Consider the following 15,204-nt stretch of genomic DNA (forward strand, 5'->3'; position numbering starts at 1 on the left):
CAGATTGCTGGTTGCTCTGATTCAATTGTAAAATGCAGGTTTTCCCAGGGAAAGTGCCATGACAAAAACAAAACACAATAACCGCTCAGACATGGAGTTTTAAAGCATGGACCTGTGCCTCGGAAGTGCAGCGCAAAAGAAAGTTTGGATGAGTCCTGATTTTGCTTTTTCCTCCTCCTTCCCAATCCCTCTTCTTTCTGTCATGTATTTTGAGACAGGAAGCCTAAAGACAAGGGTTTTCTTATCAATGACATTTGTAAGCCATTCTGAAAACATTTTATGGCTAGGGTGACTAGATGCAAAAGATGCACGTTTGTGTAGAAGAAATTTCAGTAGCTATACATGTATTAACAAGCTATGCCTGCTGAAATTTTCTCCCCTAAACCGCCATTAAAAGTGCAAGAGCCCTGCATTCTTTTGTGTCTGACCACCTTATTTCTGGTTTTAGAGTGGGTTAAAAATGCTTTAAATAAATACATGTATTTTTCTTCTGTCCTCCTGCCAATTAATTTATCTGGTGATTCTGAATTCTAATATTATGAACTCACACAACATCCATTTTCTCATTATAGAAGACTGCAGTCCTACACTTACCTGGGAGTAGACCCATCAAGCTCAACTGGGCTTACTTCTGGTGCAGAGTCCTGCTATCTCCCCAGCTCAGATTCATGACATTACTCCTCATATTGTTGAATGTCCGCCTCACTTTTGGAATCTCTTTCTGTGATCCGTTGCCTACTGCTCTTGCTTTGTTTCTCTGTTAGGCTTAAGTGCTCCTTGGTCCTATGGATGCTATTGTGAATCAGAAGACATGAGTCAACGGCATCCATAGGACCAAGGAGCACTTATGCAAACAGACTGCGTGGCTTTGTCTCTTTTTGAACGAACAAATTCCCTGCTTAAGAGAAAAGATATATATTCACATAACAACTTTTACTTACGTGTATAAAGGGAGATGTTGAGTTCGAGAGCAAGGACTAACACTGTTTAAAGATGAAAGGCACATTAAATTGGTTAACTTACTTCCTGCTAATGTACAATCAATATTTGGTATGTTATCAGATGCGACAACTTTCAGACAATTTACAATGGCATGTATATTTTTAAGAGCACATAGTGGACGCAGGCCCCAAAAGTGGATCTTCAAATGTGCAAGTTCAGCCTTGGTAGGTAGTAAAAACTTTAATTCTGAGTTTCCAGCACTTAGGATGATACCATTGCCTGACCGGCTAGGTCTTGCAGATTCTAGCCTTGCCACCTGGTGCCTTTTGCACCATCAGCCTGCCCTGGATCACCAGACTTCATTTAAAGTGTGCATGCGCGTGCGCTCACTCACACACACAAACACACACACACAGCAAGTCTTTTTACTCCTTGAAGAGCTTCCATTGTGAAGCTTGCTCCTTAGAATGCAGCTCTGCAAAGGCAATGAGGTAATGAGGAAAGAGGGAGAGTCAGTTAAGGAAGGGCAGTTGGTAAAGGAGAGAAGCAGACTGAAGAAACTGGAGACAGAGATCTGATGAAGAAAGGAGAGAACAAGGAGGAAAGCAAACTCTGGTGGCCTGAAAGACCTGGGACAGAAGGACCAGGGACACAGACTGTCACAAGACTATAGCAGCAGCCAACTGCCACTATTCATCTGCTCAACAAACTTGCTTTTGCCAAGTTCCATGTGGGCAGGGCCAGCTCACCCATGAGGCAGACTGAGGCAGCTCCTCAGGCGGCAGAATTGCACACTTTGGGAGAAGCAGTGGCAGTGGCTGGGGGTGAAATCTTGCAATGAATTACAGAACTCTTGTGAGATCCTGCCAGAAGCCTGGTAGGTGAAGCTTCGGGGGCAGTGAAGGAGGCAGCAATTTGCCATTTCGCCTCAGATGGTGAGCTGCCCCTGCCTGCAGGGTTTGAGATTGGTTAGGGTGGGCATTGCGATTGTTAATCGCTCTTAAGTTTATTTGCTAAAGAAACATGGTTACACCTATTTGACTCCCATGTGTTTGTTTGTCAGTCTGTCTGTCCCTCCTCCTCATCACAGAACTCTGAGGCTTTATACCATTCTTCTTAGTCAATGAGAAGAGTCATAGCTGTGGCTGACGTTTAAGGAACCCATGCTGCCTGGGGGGAACTTAAGCTGCCTAGAGTAGGGACAGAGGATTTAATTCAGCTTGCACATAAAGGGAATCAACCTGATTTGCACCTTCCGAAACTAAAAACAAACTGTTACAAAATGTAGAGAACTGAATTTAAGATTAGGAGAAAAGAGAAATGGAGAGAGGCGGAAATGGACAAGATTCACCAATCTCCTGTACTAGGCAAGTTGACAGCTGGGGTGGAGTTAGTCCACACAATCCTGTGTGTGCGTGCATTCTTCAAATGTGCAAGTATTATCTGAACTGTCCCTTTGCAGAAGCAGTACTGGGAGAGAATTTTCTCCTTTCCCAGGTGGCACTGGGGAGGAGATGGATTCTTGCGAGGAAGGGTAACGGTGATAGCAAAATCAGGCAGAGTGGAAAGTACCTCTGCTGCAACCAGCATATCAGGCCCTTGTACCCTGCATTCCCCTTTAAAAAAAAACCAAACACAACCCCTAAAATAGTTTGGCCTTCAAGGTCGCTGGCAGCAAATGTTGCAGTATAAGTTATTCCCACTTACAAACACAGAAAAGCACTTCTAGTCATAGCAAAGATCCGTCTAGCTCAATTGCACTCTCTCTCCCAGCCCAAATTCAGTGCCACCAAAACAACTGTACATACGCGTACAGCAAAAATCTTGCTTCATGTCACTTTAAAATTCCCATGATGTGAAACCATAAAAGAAAGTACAGATAATTTTTAAAAATCTACAAACATTTTCAAACTATAGAAATCAATGAAGCTCACAAATTAATTGGCTTGTCCGGTGATATGAAGGCTCTTCTTTGAAATCTGTCCCAGAGGCTTCCAACAACCTGGAACAATAAGAATGTTTTTGGGATCACCACCTGTGCGAATAACACCATTACTGCTAATAATCACAGTAACAATAAGAATAATCACATTCTGCACAGGAATTTTCAGTACTGTACTGAAAAGTGTCTGGCACATTGTAGCTGGTTATTCTCTCTCAGGCAGACAAGAAGAACTGGAAGTTTATTGAGAACGTACATGGGATGCGGATATTGGGACATGCCTGGGTCACAATTTCAGCACACATTTCTGCACAGGAAGAGTAAAAAGTATCACAAGAAGCTCGCTCAGTGTCACAGAAAGACAACACAGGCATGAGTTCTTACAATTATTATTTGTTCATTTAGATATTTGCTTATATACCAAGATGGCTTCTGGAGAGTGGTGAGGTTATGACACCTACCTTCACTTCTACAGCAAAGACCTTCACCATGCCATAGCAGGTCTTTGCTGTAGCCAGTGAGCATGGTGGGAATAAGATGGATGAGAGGAATGGAACAAAACTTGTTTTGGCACTGAGGTAGTTTGATCTGCCATGGGACAGGATGCCTTTAATTGTGACATAAAGGCTTCTTGAATGACTATAGCTCCTCTCATCCAAGTCCTACATGAAGGCTTCCCCCACGGAGCAGCTATTAAGAGCAGACAAAAGTCAGCTTCATGTGGATACCTGCCTGGGCAGCACATATGGATTTATGTTTTTTAATTAATTTGGATGGATGGGATGGTTATTGTATTTATAATGTGAACTTATGGGTTTCCCCTCACACACTTCCCCTTCTCTCTCTCTCTCTCTCTCTCTCTCTCTCTCTCTCTCTCTCTCTCTCACACACACACACACACACACACTTTCCTTTTTCCTTTCCTTTCTTAGTTCTCTGTTAAATTTGTTACAAATAAAAGAGTAAACAAAAAATTCCATATGGAAAAATCCTGTCCCAGTCCCCAATTTCTTGCCTGGTTAATTCATTCCTCACTTTTCAGCGCTAAAAATGAGCCCTAAGGCAACTTAGCTAAATACTTACAAAAAACATAATGAAAAGAGACAGCATTTAAACAGAGCCACCAACTCACAATCAAGCAGGAGAGAAATGCAGAGCAGCTTAGCATCTACGGTTGGGACTATTGCTCTCCTATATTACATGTGAACCTACCTGATACTTAGTCAGAGCATCCATCTAGCCTCATACTGTTCATTCCTGACTAGCAGCAGCTCTGGGGGGTCTCCAGTAGAGTTCTTGCCCAGCTCTGCTACTTGAGATCCTTTTAACTGGAGAGCCAGGGAATTAAACATGGGGGGTACCTGTATAAAAAGTGTGTGTTCTACCACTGATCTATGACTATGATTTAAACAACAAACAACAACAACCCATAAACAAGCTAAAATGAAGTTCACTGACTTGGCTTGTTTCTGCTTCTGGTTCATACTGCTTCATTGAAAAACGCTGCGAGACTCTATCAGCCCTTGGCTCTAATGTCGTATCTGGAGGCTTGACTTTAGGGGGCAACATTCTATCCCAGGGAATGTCTTCATTTGCTCTTCATTAAAAAGAAGGGAAAGAGGTTTAACAGCAGTGGTTATGGCTAGACAGTGAAATAAATAACACAGATTTCCACCCCCAAAGGTGGACAGATTTTGTAATGCTGGCTCCATAAGAGCCATTGACTGTGCATATAAGGGGGGGGGACAGAGGGGGGTTGGTTATGTTATACATTCACAGAAAAAGTCTCTAAGACGGAAGAGCTTATTTCATGGGGGAAAAATCTGGCTGTTTTATGAAGCACAGAATACAATATGCATACTCCATAATGTATGATAAAATTATACATGGAGAGAGCCAGGACAGAAGCATGTGAGTTCTTGGCTTTTTACATCTAATAGTCAAAACTATTAACTTTACTTCGTAACAAAGGTCCCCATTCCATCACAAGCTAAACCACACATGGATGAAATGCTGAGCGACTCCTCCGCTGCCTCTTCACATACATCAACCAAAGTATAATTTAGGATGGGCTGCAGCTTGGAGGATGTAAATGCATCTCTGCTGATTGAACACTAGGAGCTGAGTGCCCAGGCATCAAAAGCTGACCCAATAATGAGCACGGACTTGATGTTTATCAATATATCTCAACTGAACTGAAGAAGGCATACGAAACAAAGACCATACCTAGGGTGTCTCGTCAACCGGAGTCCCTCGTGCACACAGTCTTATCTAGATTTACGCCATAGTCGAACTATTGAACTCAGTGGTATTGCATAGCAATTTGCATGCCTGCATATGTACATTTTCAAGTTCTTTGTGACTGTACATACCTTGTGTGGATATTATTTTGAGTCATAATACCTATTGCATTGGGACATTCAGTGCATATTATACTTTCGGTGCATACAGAGTTGTGTTTTCATTGAACACAAGTTTCATTTACATGGGCGTTTAAGTATCTATTTGCCATAATGTTAACACACAGAATGATGGAATATCTACTTGGTTGTAGGGGGCTTTGGGTCACCTTGCACAAGATAAAGCGACTAACAATTTTTAAATAATATTTTAATTGATTTTCATTATAATAAACATCACATTAAAACAAACATTAACAAAATTCACAATGCTTTTTATACATTCAATAAAACATCCGGATGTGGGATTTCTCAAATCCCTTGACTTCCCTCTACCCCCTCCCATGGTTCCATTGTTTCATGGTCAATTCATGCATGTCTATGTAATATTATTAATCTATTTGTTTCCAGTTCTATCTTTTATCATAATAATGCAAATGTTTCTTAAAATCCTGCTAATGTATCAACTTGTATACAATGCTTTGATATATATGCAATAAAGATTTCCCATTCATTTCAAAATGTTATTGTCTTGATTTCTAAGTTTCTCTGTTAATTTAGCCATTTCTGCATATTCCATTAACTTAATTTGCCAGTCTTTTTTTGTGGGGATGTTTTCCTCTTTCCAAGATTGGGCTATCAATATTTGTGCCGCTGTAGTCACATACATAAAAAGATTTATATATATATATATATATATATATATATATATATAGGTATCTGCTTTCCTGTAATTCCTAATAAAAAGGCTTCAGGCTTTTAAACTAAGGTTATTTTAAACATTTTTTTCCAGTTCATTATATATCATTTCCCATTTTTTTTATAACTTTACATTGCCACCACATATGATAAAACATACCTTCTAGCTCTTTACATTTCCAACATTTGTATTCTCTTGATTTATACATTTGTGCTAATTTAACTGGTGTTAGATACCACCTGTACATCATTTTCATATAATTTTATTTAATTAGTGAACAAGCTGTAAATTCCAAATCATTTTTCCAAAGTTTTTCTCATTCTGACATTTGAATGTTATGTCTAACAAATTTAATAAATAATAACCACCATCTTATACCTTCAGATCAGTGACATGGCCATGTGTACCTGAATGGCTCTAAAATATCCCAACAGATCTTTGTTTTAGGCCTAATATTCACTGAGGTGGTAAACCTGTGTCTGGGTTGCACCACTCCAGACTGCAGGTCTCAGCACTCAAAAGCAAAACCCAAATCCTTCCACATAGGAAACTAGCATGTCATGAAGAAATTTCGGCAAAAATTATTGTCCCTGACCTCCAATTTCTTATGTGCAGGCAGGGTCAGCCCAGTCACGAGGTGGAATGAGACAACTGCCTCAAGCAGTGGGCAAAGGGGAAGGCTGAACTGGCATGCCCCCTGGCCCCCCATCTCTCCCTGCTGCGGGCACAGTCACCTGTTCACCCCCCTACCTGTGGAAGGAATGGTTTCTGCTGCCCCTTTCTCCTCTTCTCCCTACGTTTCTCTGAGGAAGGGTGCGGGTGCTGGCAGAGTTTACCGCAGCAGAAAAGGCTATTTTATTCCACCCCTCTAAGTCTAAACAGCCTTCCCTTGCCCACCCCATGCAGAATGGTTGGCGCCAAGGAAAGATCCCGTCCTGCGTTACTGAGGCACTGGAGAAACTACGAGTGCTATTGTTGGCAATGTGGCAGTGGTGGCAAGAAAAGTAATAGGGGGGAGGAAAGTGGGGCACAACACTGGGGGGAAAGGAAGGGAGACAGGATGCCTTCTTCAGTTCAGTTGAGATATATTGAGATATTGAGATATATCAGGTAGGGGAGAGCTTGGAAGTGGGAGGTGAAGAAGCATTTCCCTAAATTTCTCAGCTGTAGCATTTCAGATTACAAGTGGGGATACATATGACTGAATGTTCTTCCATGTATTTTTTTAAAAATAAAAAAACCCTTCACAAGCTCTCCCCTACCTGACGGCTAATCTTTGGAAAAGAAGCATGTCAACTTGTATTATTATTATTTACCCTCACTTGACTGTAATGTTCCAGGGCAGGCTATATCATTGAAATGTAATATTAAAAACAGTTTAAAACAACTTACAATCACAGAAACAAAGTGAGACCTAAAGGAGGGATTCAACCGAAAGCTCCTACGTAGCATCCTGTCATCCAGGTGAACACCTGTTTAAAGAATCCTTTCCTTACCAGAAACAGAAGCTCACCTTTGAGCCACTGAGGTATACATATACTTCCGCGCTTTCTCATCTCTGAAGGCTTCAGAGGAAGGATCACTTGACTTCGTAAGAAACCATGATGAAGAGAAATCATAAAAGATAATGCAGGGATTAGTCCTTTAATTGAATAGTTTTCCAAGCTGTGTAATGTCTCAAGCACACAAGCATATGATTGCCACCCCTTTTCCTGCATTGCAGGTAGTTGGACTACAGAGGTGCCAGGTTGCCCCTACAATTGAGGGGGCCCATCGCGTGCCACATGTGAATGACGCCCCACACAGACAACCGCACATCGTCTGGAGGAGGCTGAGCACTCTGGAGGAGCCAGCTGCTGAAGCTGCAACACACCCTCTCAACACGGAGGAGGCCCAGCCCCTTTCTAACACATAGAGAGGGGGCTGAAGACACCTCGGCCCCCTAGATTTAAGATGCCTGTTGGACTAGTATTAATTTGAAAATATGTTCCAGGTTTATACCAACAACAAAATCAATAGCGGGAAACAAAAATACCTTAATGTCTGGGTCCACATGAAATGCAAATCTATGAGGTGAAAAATTTCCTTTGACTTTAGGTGGAGCAGGTATAACTTTTACTGGACTTGTCCATCCTGAAAAAAATGTTGAATTTCTTGTGCTATGCAGCCTACTACAGTATTAAAGATTACAACTAAGTTAAATAACTCTTATATTGCTATGTTAACTAACTTAAATGATTTTATGATGACTGTGGTGGTTACTGTGGTGGAAACAATGCAGTCTATGGCAGTAATTTGCCAAACTAATGTTATACCATGAAATGCTTGCAAACATACTTTCTAATGAGGGATGATATCAACAACTGAATGGTTGCCGCAGTCCACTTCAATGAAGTTGAAGTGAATTTTGAGTTTGGCTGAGAAAATACCACAGAAAACCCTGAAGGAGCACTATAGGTCAAAAAGAGAGAGTGAAATCAATGGCTAGCAGACACAGTGAGAAAGTGGTCCCAAGATGCCAGGGAACCTAAGAGCCAGGTAACAACGAGGCAGAGTAATTGAAGGAAGGGGCAGAGCAGGTACTGAGAAGCAAGAACCTGAAGAGGAAGGGCAGATGGAGGAGAAACAAAGGGCTTGACAAATGAGCACTTAACAATGTGTGTGAGCTGCGGAGACGCGTAATGTCAGGAGGGGCTGCATGACAGGAAACAGGGAGGGAGGGACACACAAAAGAAGACATGGTGGGCAGAGTTCGGGAAGAGCCATCAAGGAATAAAGATCCAAGGAAATGGGGCAGTGGGTGCATGGTTGAAGAAAAAAGGGGTTAAGAAGGAAGTTTGTTTGGGATCTAGAGAGCTAGACAGTGCCTTAACTGGGGGGGGGGGGTAAGCTGGGTTTTTTGCCCTGGGTGAAGCCTCCAGAGCAGCACCATTGAGGCTCCCAGCCTGGGTGGGTTGGTGTGTACACAAATGCGAGTGGGTGGGTGGGCCAAACTGGGTCTTTGGCCCGGTTAAAATAAAGCCTAGTTTTGTCCCTGGACAAAAGAGACTGTGAGCTGCTGTCAGGAAGTAGACAGGAGGCTGGAGGTTGTGACCCAGAGAGCCAATTGCTTATATGTTTACCAGGCCCAATAGGGTGCCATTTTCTTTACTGCTGCTCCCCCTTTTAATATAATTTATATAACATTTTAAATTTGATGTTTTACAGTTTTTACTGTGTTTGTTCTTCAAACACTCCCATGAAGTACATATTGTTCCCTTTTATTTCCCTCCCACAGATATAGGTTACATCCACACCACACATTTAAAGAACTCTTATACCCTCCCTTCAGCTTCCCACAAAGAATCCTGGGAACTGTAGTTTGTAACAGGTGCTAAGCATTGTTGGAACCTTAAACTAGTTCCCATGATCCTTTGGGGGAAGCAATGACAGAGTCCTTTCAATGTGTGGTGTGGATGTGACCTGAGGCTGGGGTGCGGTGATTTACCCAAGGCCACATAGTGAATCCACGGCAGAGGTGGGACTTGAAATTAAATTTAGCCTCTTAGATTAAAAATGAACCATCAGCTCTCTTCTGCTTTAGATTAGTGAGCCTGTGCAGCAACACAACGTATACTTTAGCAAACAGTTACATGATCTGAGTTGTTTGGACAGGCAAGCTATAGCTCATCTTATATATTCTTATGTTATAGCTAACAAACCACCTATCAATATTTAAATTTATTTGTTTTAAAAACTTAGATTTCTACCTACTTTCTTTATAAAATAAGTCAAGGTAGCTTACAACCACAAAATATCAAACAATATAAAAACAACACAGGAAATAAAAATTGCAGCAACAGGAGCAGTCTATCACAAAGGAGGGGGGAGTGGGAAATGTGCCTGTATATTGCAGCAACAACTTGTTGTCTCTGTCAGTGGAGGATAGATTATTCAGGATCAGGAGAGGGATGTGTGCATTTGCTCTCCATAGAACAGTGTCCTCAAATGCAGTACTTCACTTTTCCCCTTTGAAGTGCATGACAGCATTTACTCATACTGCATGGAAGAAACCAAAAGGGTGCACCCAGAACCCTGTCTGAGTGAGGGTCACTTCCACCCTCTACATCTGATAAACCCAGTACTGCACAGAGGAAACAGATTTTGCCCCTGCCAACGCCCTGCCAGCTGAACTTAAGTAGAACCATGGTCAGCAGGGAAAAGGTTAAACAACCCATTCCCCTCACCTGTTCTCCTTCAGCACTGCAACTTTTTCATTCACTAGGGGGAAAGTTAAATAAAACTCTGCATAGCATGCATTTTGGCACTTTAAAGGACATCATTTATGTACCAAAGCTGCACCTTGCGTCCTTTCATCAGACAATATAGTGAATACAATGAGAACAGTAAAAGATAGCACCATGTACCTCCAAGTTTGGACCTGAGAGAAATATCTGGCACTGCTCTTGAGTTCCACTGCTGGTCCTGCTTTATCTCTTCCAATACCGAGAGTCTTCTGTTTGCAGGCTGGTGTGTTGTATGTGGGAAGGGAGCCGACGGTGGAGGCTGCACATCTTTACCATTCCCCAGGGGTTCCTTATTTTTGCTGTACATGATTTGGTTAGCTTCAACTGCGCCTCCTGGGCTCACAAATCCTGAACAAGGGTTAATTATTGGCAGATCATCCCGGTGTGGAGCTAAAAGGTAGGATTTATCTTCAGGTCGAATGAATGGATTGGATTTGAGAAAAGCATTACTGCATTTGTTGTGGAAACTGGTAAAAAAGTGTCTGTCTTCAGGTCCTCTCACAAAAGGCATATACATTCTCTTTAAGAGACCTTCATGCTGCTTCTGATGCATCTTGTGAGAATTGAAGTGGCTGAACTGCCTTGCAGTGACTCCAGAAGTCATAATTATTTTTGTATTGTTTCCAGGTAGAGATATATATTAGAGTCTTGATTGTTTTCTAATCCTGTCCAGGAATTCACACAGAAACTAACAGCACACAGACACAACCTAAAACCTTTCCAACTTATGGAAGAAAACACTACTTTAAAACCAAAGTAAAAGGAGATAGAAACCCGGAAGGGAACAGAGCTGTCAAATGAGAAGAGTCTCTTTGTTGCTTAGTGACAGTAGAACATGAGCACACAATGAAGTTGTAGTGATGCATTTCATAGGGATCTGGATCCAGGAGAAAAGGCAGTGATCTTTCTGATCTATGAATGAAACAATCGTTCTCTCTGCTTCACAAACAAATTATATGCTTTTTTCTTCCCTACTGCAATGTTTTAAAATGTATTAAAGATTTAGATTGTCAAACATCAAAGTTCAAAATAATCACCTTATATATTGTTATAGATATAGGGTAAGCCCTAGAAATTAATAAATGCTAGGGTTTGGGTTGTTTGTGATATGATGGGAGAACACAAGCTGCAAAGGAATTCCTGAGCTACAGTGATCAAGGAATAATTGAGGAACAAGAACAATACAAGGGAACTCCTTCCACCAGGTGTGAAGAGAGACTGGGGATTTGGGAGGTTGCCAGGGTAACTGCTCTGATGGAGAACAAGGGGTTTCTGGGAAGAAGAAGGGGGAAGAGGAGCAGATTCATCTTTGGAGGTTGGCTGCAGGCAGCCTGCGCTGCTACCTCTTGAAATGACTATGCCATAAGATCTGGACTCCCTCCATGCAGACTGAATAAACCATATTTCTTAAAGCCAGACAGTCTCCACCGTGTCTTCTGTTCTCCAAAGGGACACAGACCCCATGGGCTCTCGCCACCACTTGGCAGAGAGAGGGGCAGGCTTGTAACAAGAGGGACTTTTGTAACAATATTATAGTTTGGCCTTCCTCATCTTCCTGAGTGGTAATGTTTGGGGGTCACCTTTTATAAGGTCAGCGAAGGAAGTGTACTAGAGCCCTCTGGTGCTTTGGGAATGTTTGTTTATCTCTTTTCAAAAGATTACTGTGAAGATAAATGAAAAATGAATTGCAAAGCTTTCCCTCTTTCTAACCCACCACCACATTTAGTATGCTAATACTAGACTCATAGACTCATTTTTTCAAGTGCCTATCCTTACGTAGTAAAAAAAAAATGGTCACACACACACGGGTGCTGGGGAAGCCCAAGATTTGCAGAAGTACAAAATAAAAACTTTAGAAAAAATCCTAACAGAACCCCTTCAAAATAGCCCAATGAGACTTTGGTTCAGTGTGCATGGACTGCTGAATGTGTGTGGGGTAGACAGAAAACTAGGGAGAAGAGAGTCTCCTGAACAGAAGCACTCTACACAACAACATTTTATTGCAGGTCCATCTTGTAGATGTGAGTGCCAATGCTTACATTGCCAAAGCAACAATATCCTCATACAAGAGGAAGGTACCAGCGGATGTGGAGGGAATGCCAAGGTTTGCAGAAGTCCAAAGAAGCTTTAGAGGACAATATTCTAAAGGAAGAACCCCCTTCCATCCCCCCAAAAGAGCCCAGGCATAACTGAGCGCACTCCACAGGATGTTGTGACTGACTCTTGGGGTATGAAATGGAAAAAGGTGGGTAAGGTATTACAGTACAGTAGAGGACAGGGCAGACCTGATTAGAAGAGTGAACAAGAACATTCCACAGTACTACAGTGTTGTGTTGCTGGATCCACCTGTTCCTCTCCAATTCCACTTTCCTACACAATCTTATAAAATGATTTTTTTTTAATTAAAAAAAAAGCTGACCAAATTCCTTTATACTGCTCCCAAATCTACTGTGAAACACATCTTTTACCTGATAAGTTTGATAACAGATTTAATAAAAAAGCTAAAAGATTAATATTCAAAAAAACCCAAGTGTGCTTAAAAAAATATATTGTACAGTGGTACCTCGGGTTACATATGCTTCAGTTTACAGACGCTTCAGGTTACAGATGCTTCAGGTTACATACTCCACTAACCCAGAAATAATACCTCGGGTTAAGGACTTTGCTTCAGGATGAGAACAGAAGTCGTGCTCCAGCAGCGCGGCAGCAGCGGGAGGCCCCATTAGCTAAAGTGGTGCTTCAGGTTAAGAACAGTTTCAGGTTAAGAAGAGACCTCCGGAATGAATTAAGTATGTAACCCGAGGTACCACTGTATACTCTTTTTAATAATATAAGAAGAGATCTAATGGATCAGGCCAAAGGCCCACCTAGTTCAGCATCCTATTTTCAGTGGCCAACCAGATGTCTATGGAAGCCTGCAAGCAGGGCCTTCTCTTTTAAAAAAGATAATAAATTTTATTTAATTAACATATAGACAAGGCAATTTAAAAAGAATATAATATGACAGCAGATGACTGGTACATCTGTTTATAACATCCTGGCGATTAACATTTAACTGATAAGTTGTTTTTATGGCATTGTTCAGTATCTAAACCAATATTCCATTTCCGATTCTGGATCACAGAACTGTTAGGTGGTGAGTGAATGCAGCAACTATTAGAGAAGTATCTGGGCATGGGGAACTTTTGTTGTCCCCTACCCACCCCACTGTGGGACTGCAACTCATCCCTGGTCATTGGCCACACAGGCTGAGTCGGACGGCTGACGCAGCTCAGCATCATCCAAAGGGTCCAAAGTCCCCTGCTCCTGCTTGCCCACACCTCCATTTGCCTGTGCTTTCTAGGCATTGGTCTGAGAGGTTTACTGCTCACTGCATCATTTTCCCTGGGAAAACCTGCTGTTTACTGCTGAATCGGAGCAAACATCATCTGCAGGAAACCCGATTGATGTTTGCTGTGTTTCAACAGTAAACAGTGGGTTTTCTGGGGGAAAGCGGCGGCGGCACAAGTGGTGGAGAACACAGGACCAGTGGAAGTGTGGGTGAGCCCTCAGTTGCCCCTGGCATATCTGCATGAAAGAGAAAGTCTTGCAGGACAGAGGACTTAACTTTCAGGCAGGCTTTTAAGCTCAGGCACTTAGCAAAATAAGGTTACATGGATTGTTTAAAAGCTAATGAATTCCTTCTTTCCAAGAAGGCTTCTCACACACTCTGCTTGCAGCTGCTACACTCTACCAAACTGCTGGTTCTGCCACAGGGTCATTTGCTCAAACCACTGGCTCGGCCGTTGCTCTATTGTCTCAAGCTGCTCAAGGAGTGTTGCTCAAGGAGTCTCAAGCTGCTCAAGGAGTGTTCTTCCCTCCATCTTGATTCAGGCACACTTTGCTCACAGGCCCTCCTCCAGAAAACATGGACTCCACTTCTAAGCCCCGGGTTGACGCCACTCCAAATCTCTGAGCAGCGCGAGGTTCCAGGCACTCATCCAGGGTTTGTGTTTCCTTTTGTACAGCAGACACGGTGGTGTCTTTATGACATAAGGCTTATTTATGCATATGCAGTCATACCTCGGGTTACAGACGCTTCAGGTTGTGTGTTTTCGGGTTGTGCACTGCGCCAAACCCAGAAGTACCGGAACAGGTTACTTTTGGGTTTTGGCGCTCGTGCATGAGCAGAAGTGCTAAATCGCACTTTGCGGGTGCACAGATGCAGCACATTGCGAATGTGCCTCTCACACGGATCACGTTCGCAACTTGTGTCCACTGTATACAACCTGAGTCTACGATGGAGGGGCTGACAGCATTGACACCCCAAAAGAGTCTTGCTTCCCCCATAACTGCAGCCGTCGTGGCTCCCTCACTTCTTGCTCTACGGTTTCCCAGCCTGCTGCTTCCCCACTTCTAGTTCACATCACTCTCCTCTGCCCTTGCGTCTTCTTTCTGTCCTTTTTAACTAACAGTTGAGGGAGGGTATCTGCAAAGAGCCCCTTCCTTTCTTCCCTCAACGGCCCATCACCCGGGCCACCACCTGAACACTGCAAGGCAACCTGGTTTATATTTTAACACTTGCTGGATCCAGGGGTCCCCCCCCCAAATATCCTCCTCCTCCTCCACTCAGTTGATAAGCTGCCCTTCATGGAAGACCGCAGGGCCTTTGCTTCGGGCGCAGCCGCCTGAGGCCAGAGCGGACCCTTCTGGGCCGCCTCGGCCGCCAAGCCGACCAATCCAAGGCGAGCGCGCGAAGAGCAACGGCGCTAAGAAGGGCGAGAAAGAGGGCGGGGCGCGAGGCGAAAAGCCCGCCAACGCTCTGCGGCTGCGCAGAACCCCGAGGCGCGAGGCGGTGGTTCTTCTCGGGCGGCGGCGCCTCCGCGGCCTTTGTGACGAGGGGAGTCGAAGGCCGGCGGTTAACGACCTCGCTGCGCTCCCGCCCTGGCCGGGGAA

General features: G+C 43.2%; 1 protein-coding gene across 3 annotated transcripts in view; it reads right to left on the reverse strand.

The window, feature by feature from the left end:
- The window catches only part of SPMIP7 (sperm microtubule inner protein 7), a 29,954-nt gene extending 14,865 nt beyond the window's left edge, over positions 1-15,089 (reverse strand). Inside the window, exons 1-7 of one of the 3 annotated variants that reach the window (XM_083583926.1) lie at positions 13,974-14,091; positions 10,390-11,012; positions 8,019-8,116; positions 7,497-7,570; positions 4,343-4,481; positions 2,877-2,944; positions 942-983 (exon numbers count right to left, since the gene is read on the reverse strand). In XM_083583926.1, the coding sequence (XP_083440052.1) occupies positions 942-983; positions 2,877-2,944; positions 4,343-4,481; positions 7,497-7,570; positions 8,019-8,116; positions 10,390-10,873 (905 nt within the window). In that variant the 5' untranslated portion in view covers positions 10,874-11,012; positions 13,974-14,091. Of the gene's footprint in view, positions 1-941; positions 984-2,876; positions 2,945-4,342; positions 4,482-7,496; positions 7,571-8,018; positions 8,117-10,389 lie in introns of all 3 variants that reach the window. The other 2 variants (XM_083583927.1, XM_083583928.1) reach the window with 2 other exon arrangements.
- Positions 15,090-15,204: the final 115 nt, after the last annotated feature.

Source organism: Podarcis filfolensis, assembly GCF_964270895.1.
Source record: "Podarcis filfolensis genome assembly, chromosome: 13".
Classification (NCBI taxonomy): Eukaryota; Metazoa; Chordata; class Lepidosauria; order Squamata; family Lacertidae; genus Podarcis; species Podarcis filfolensis.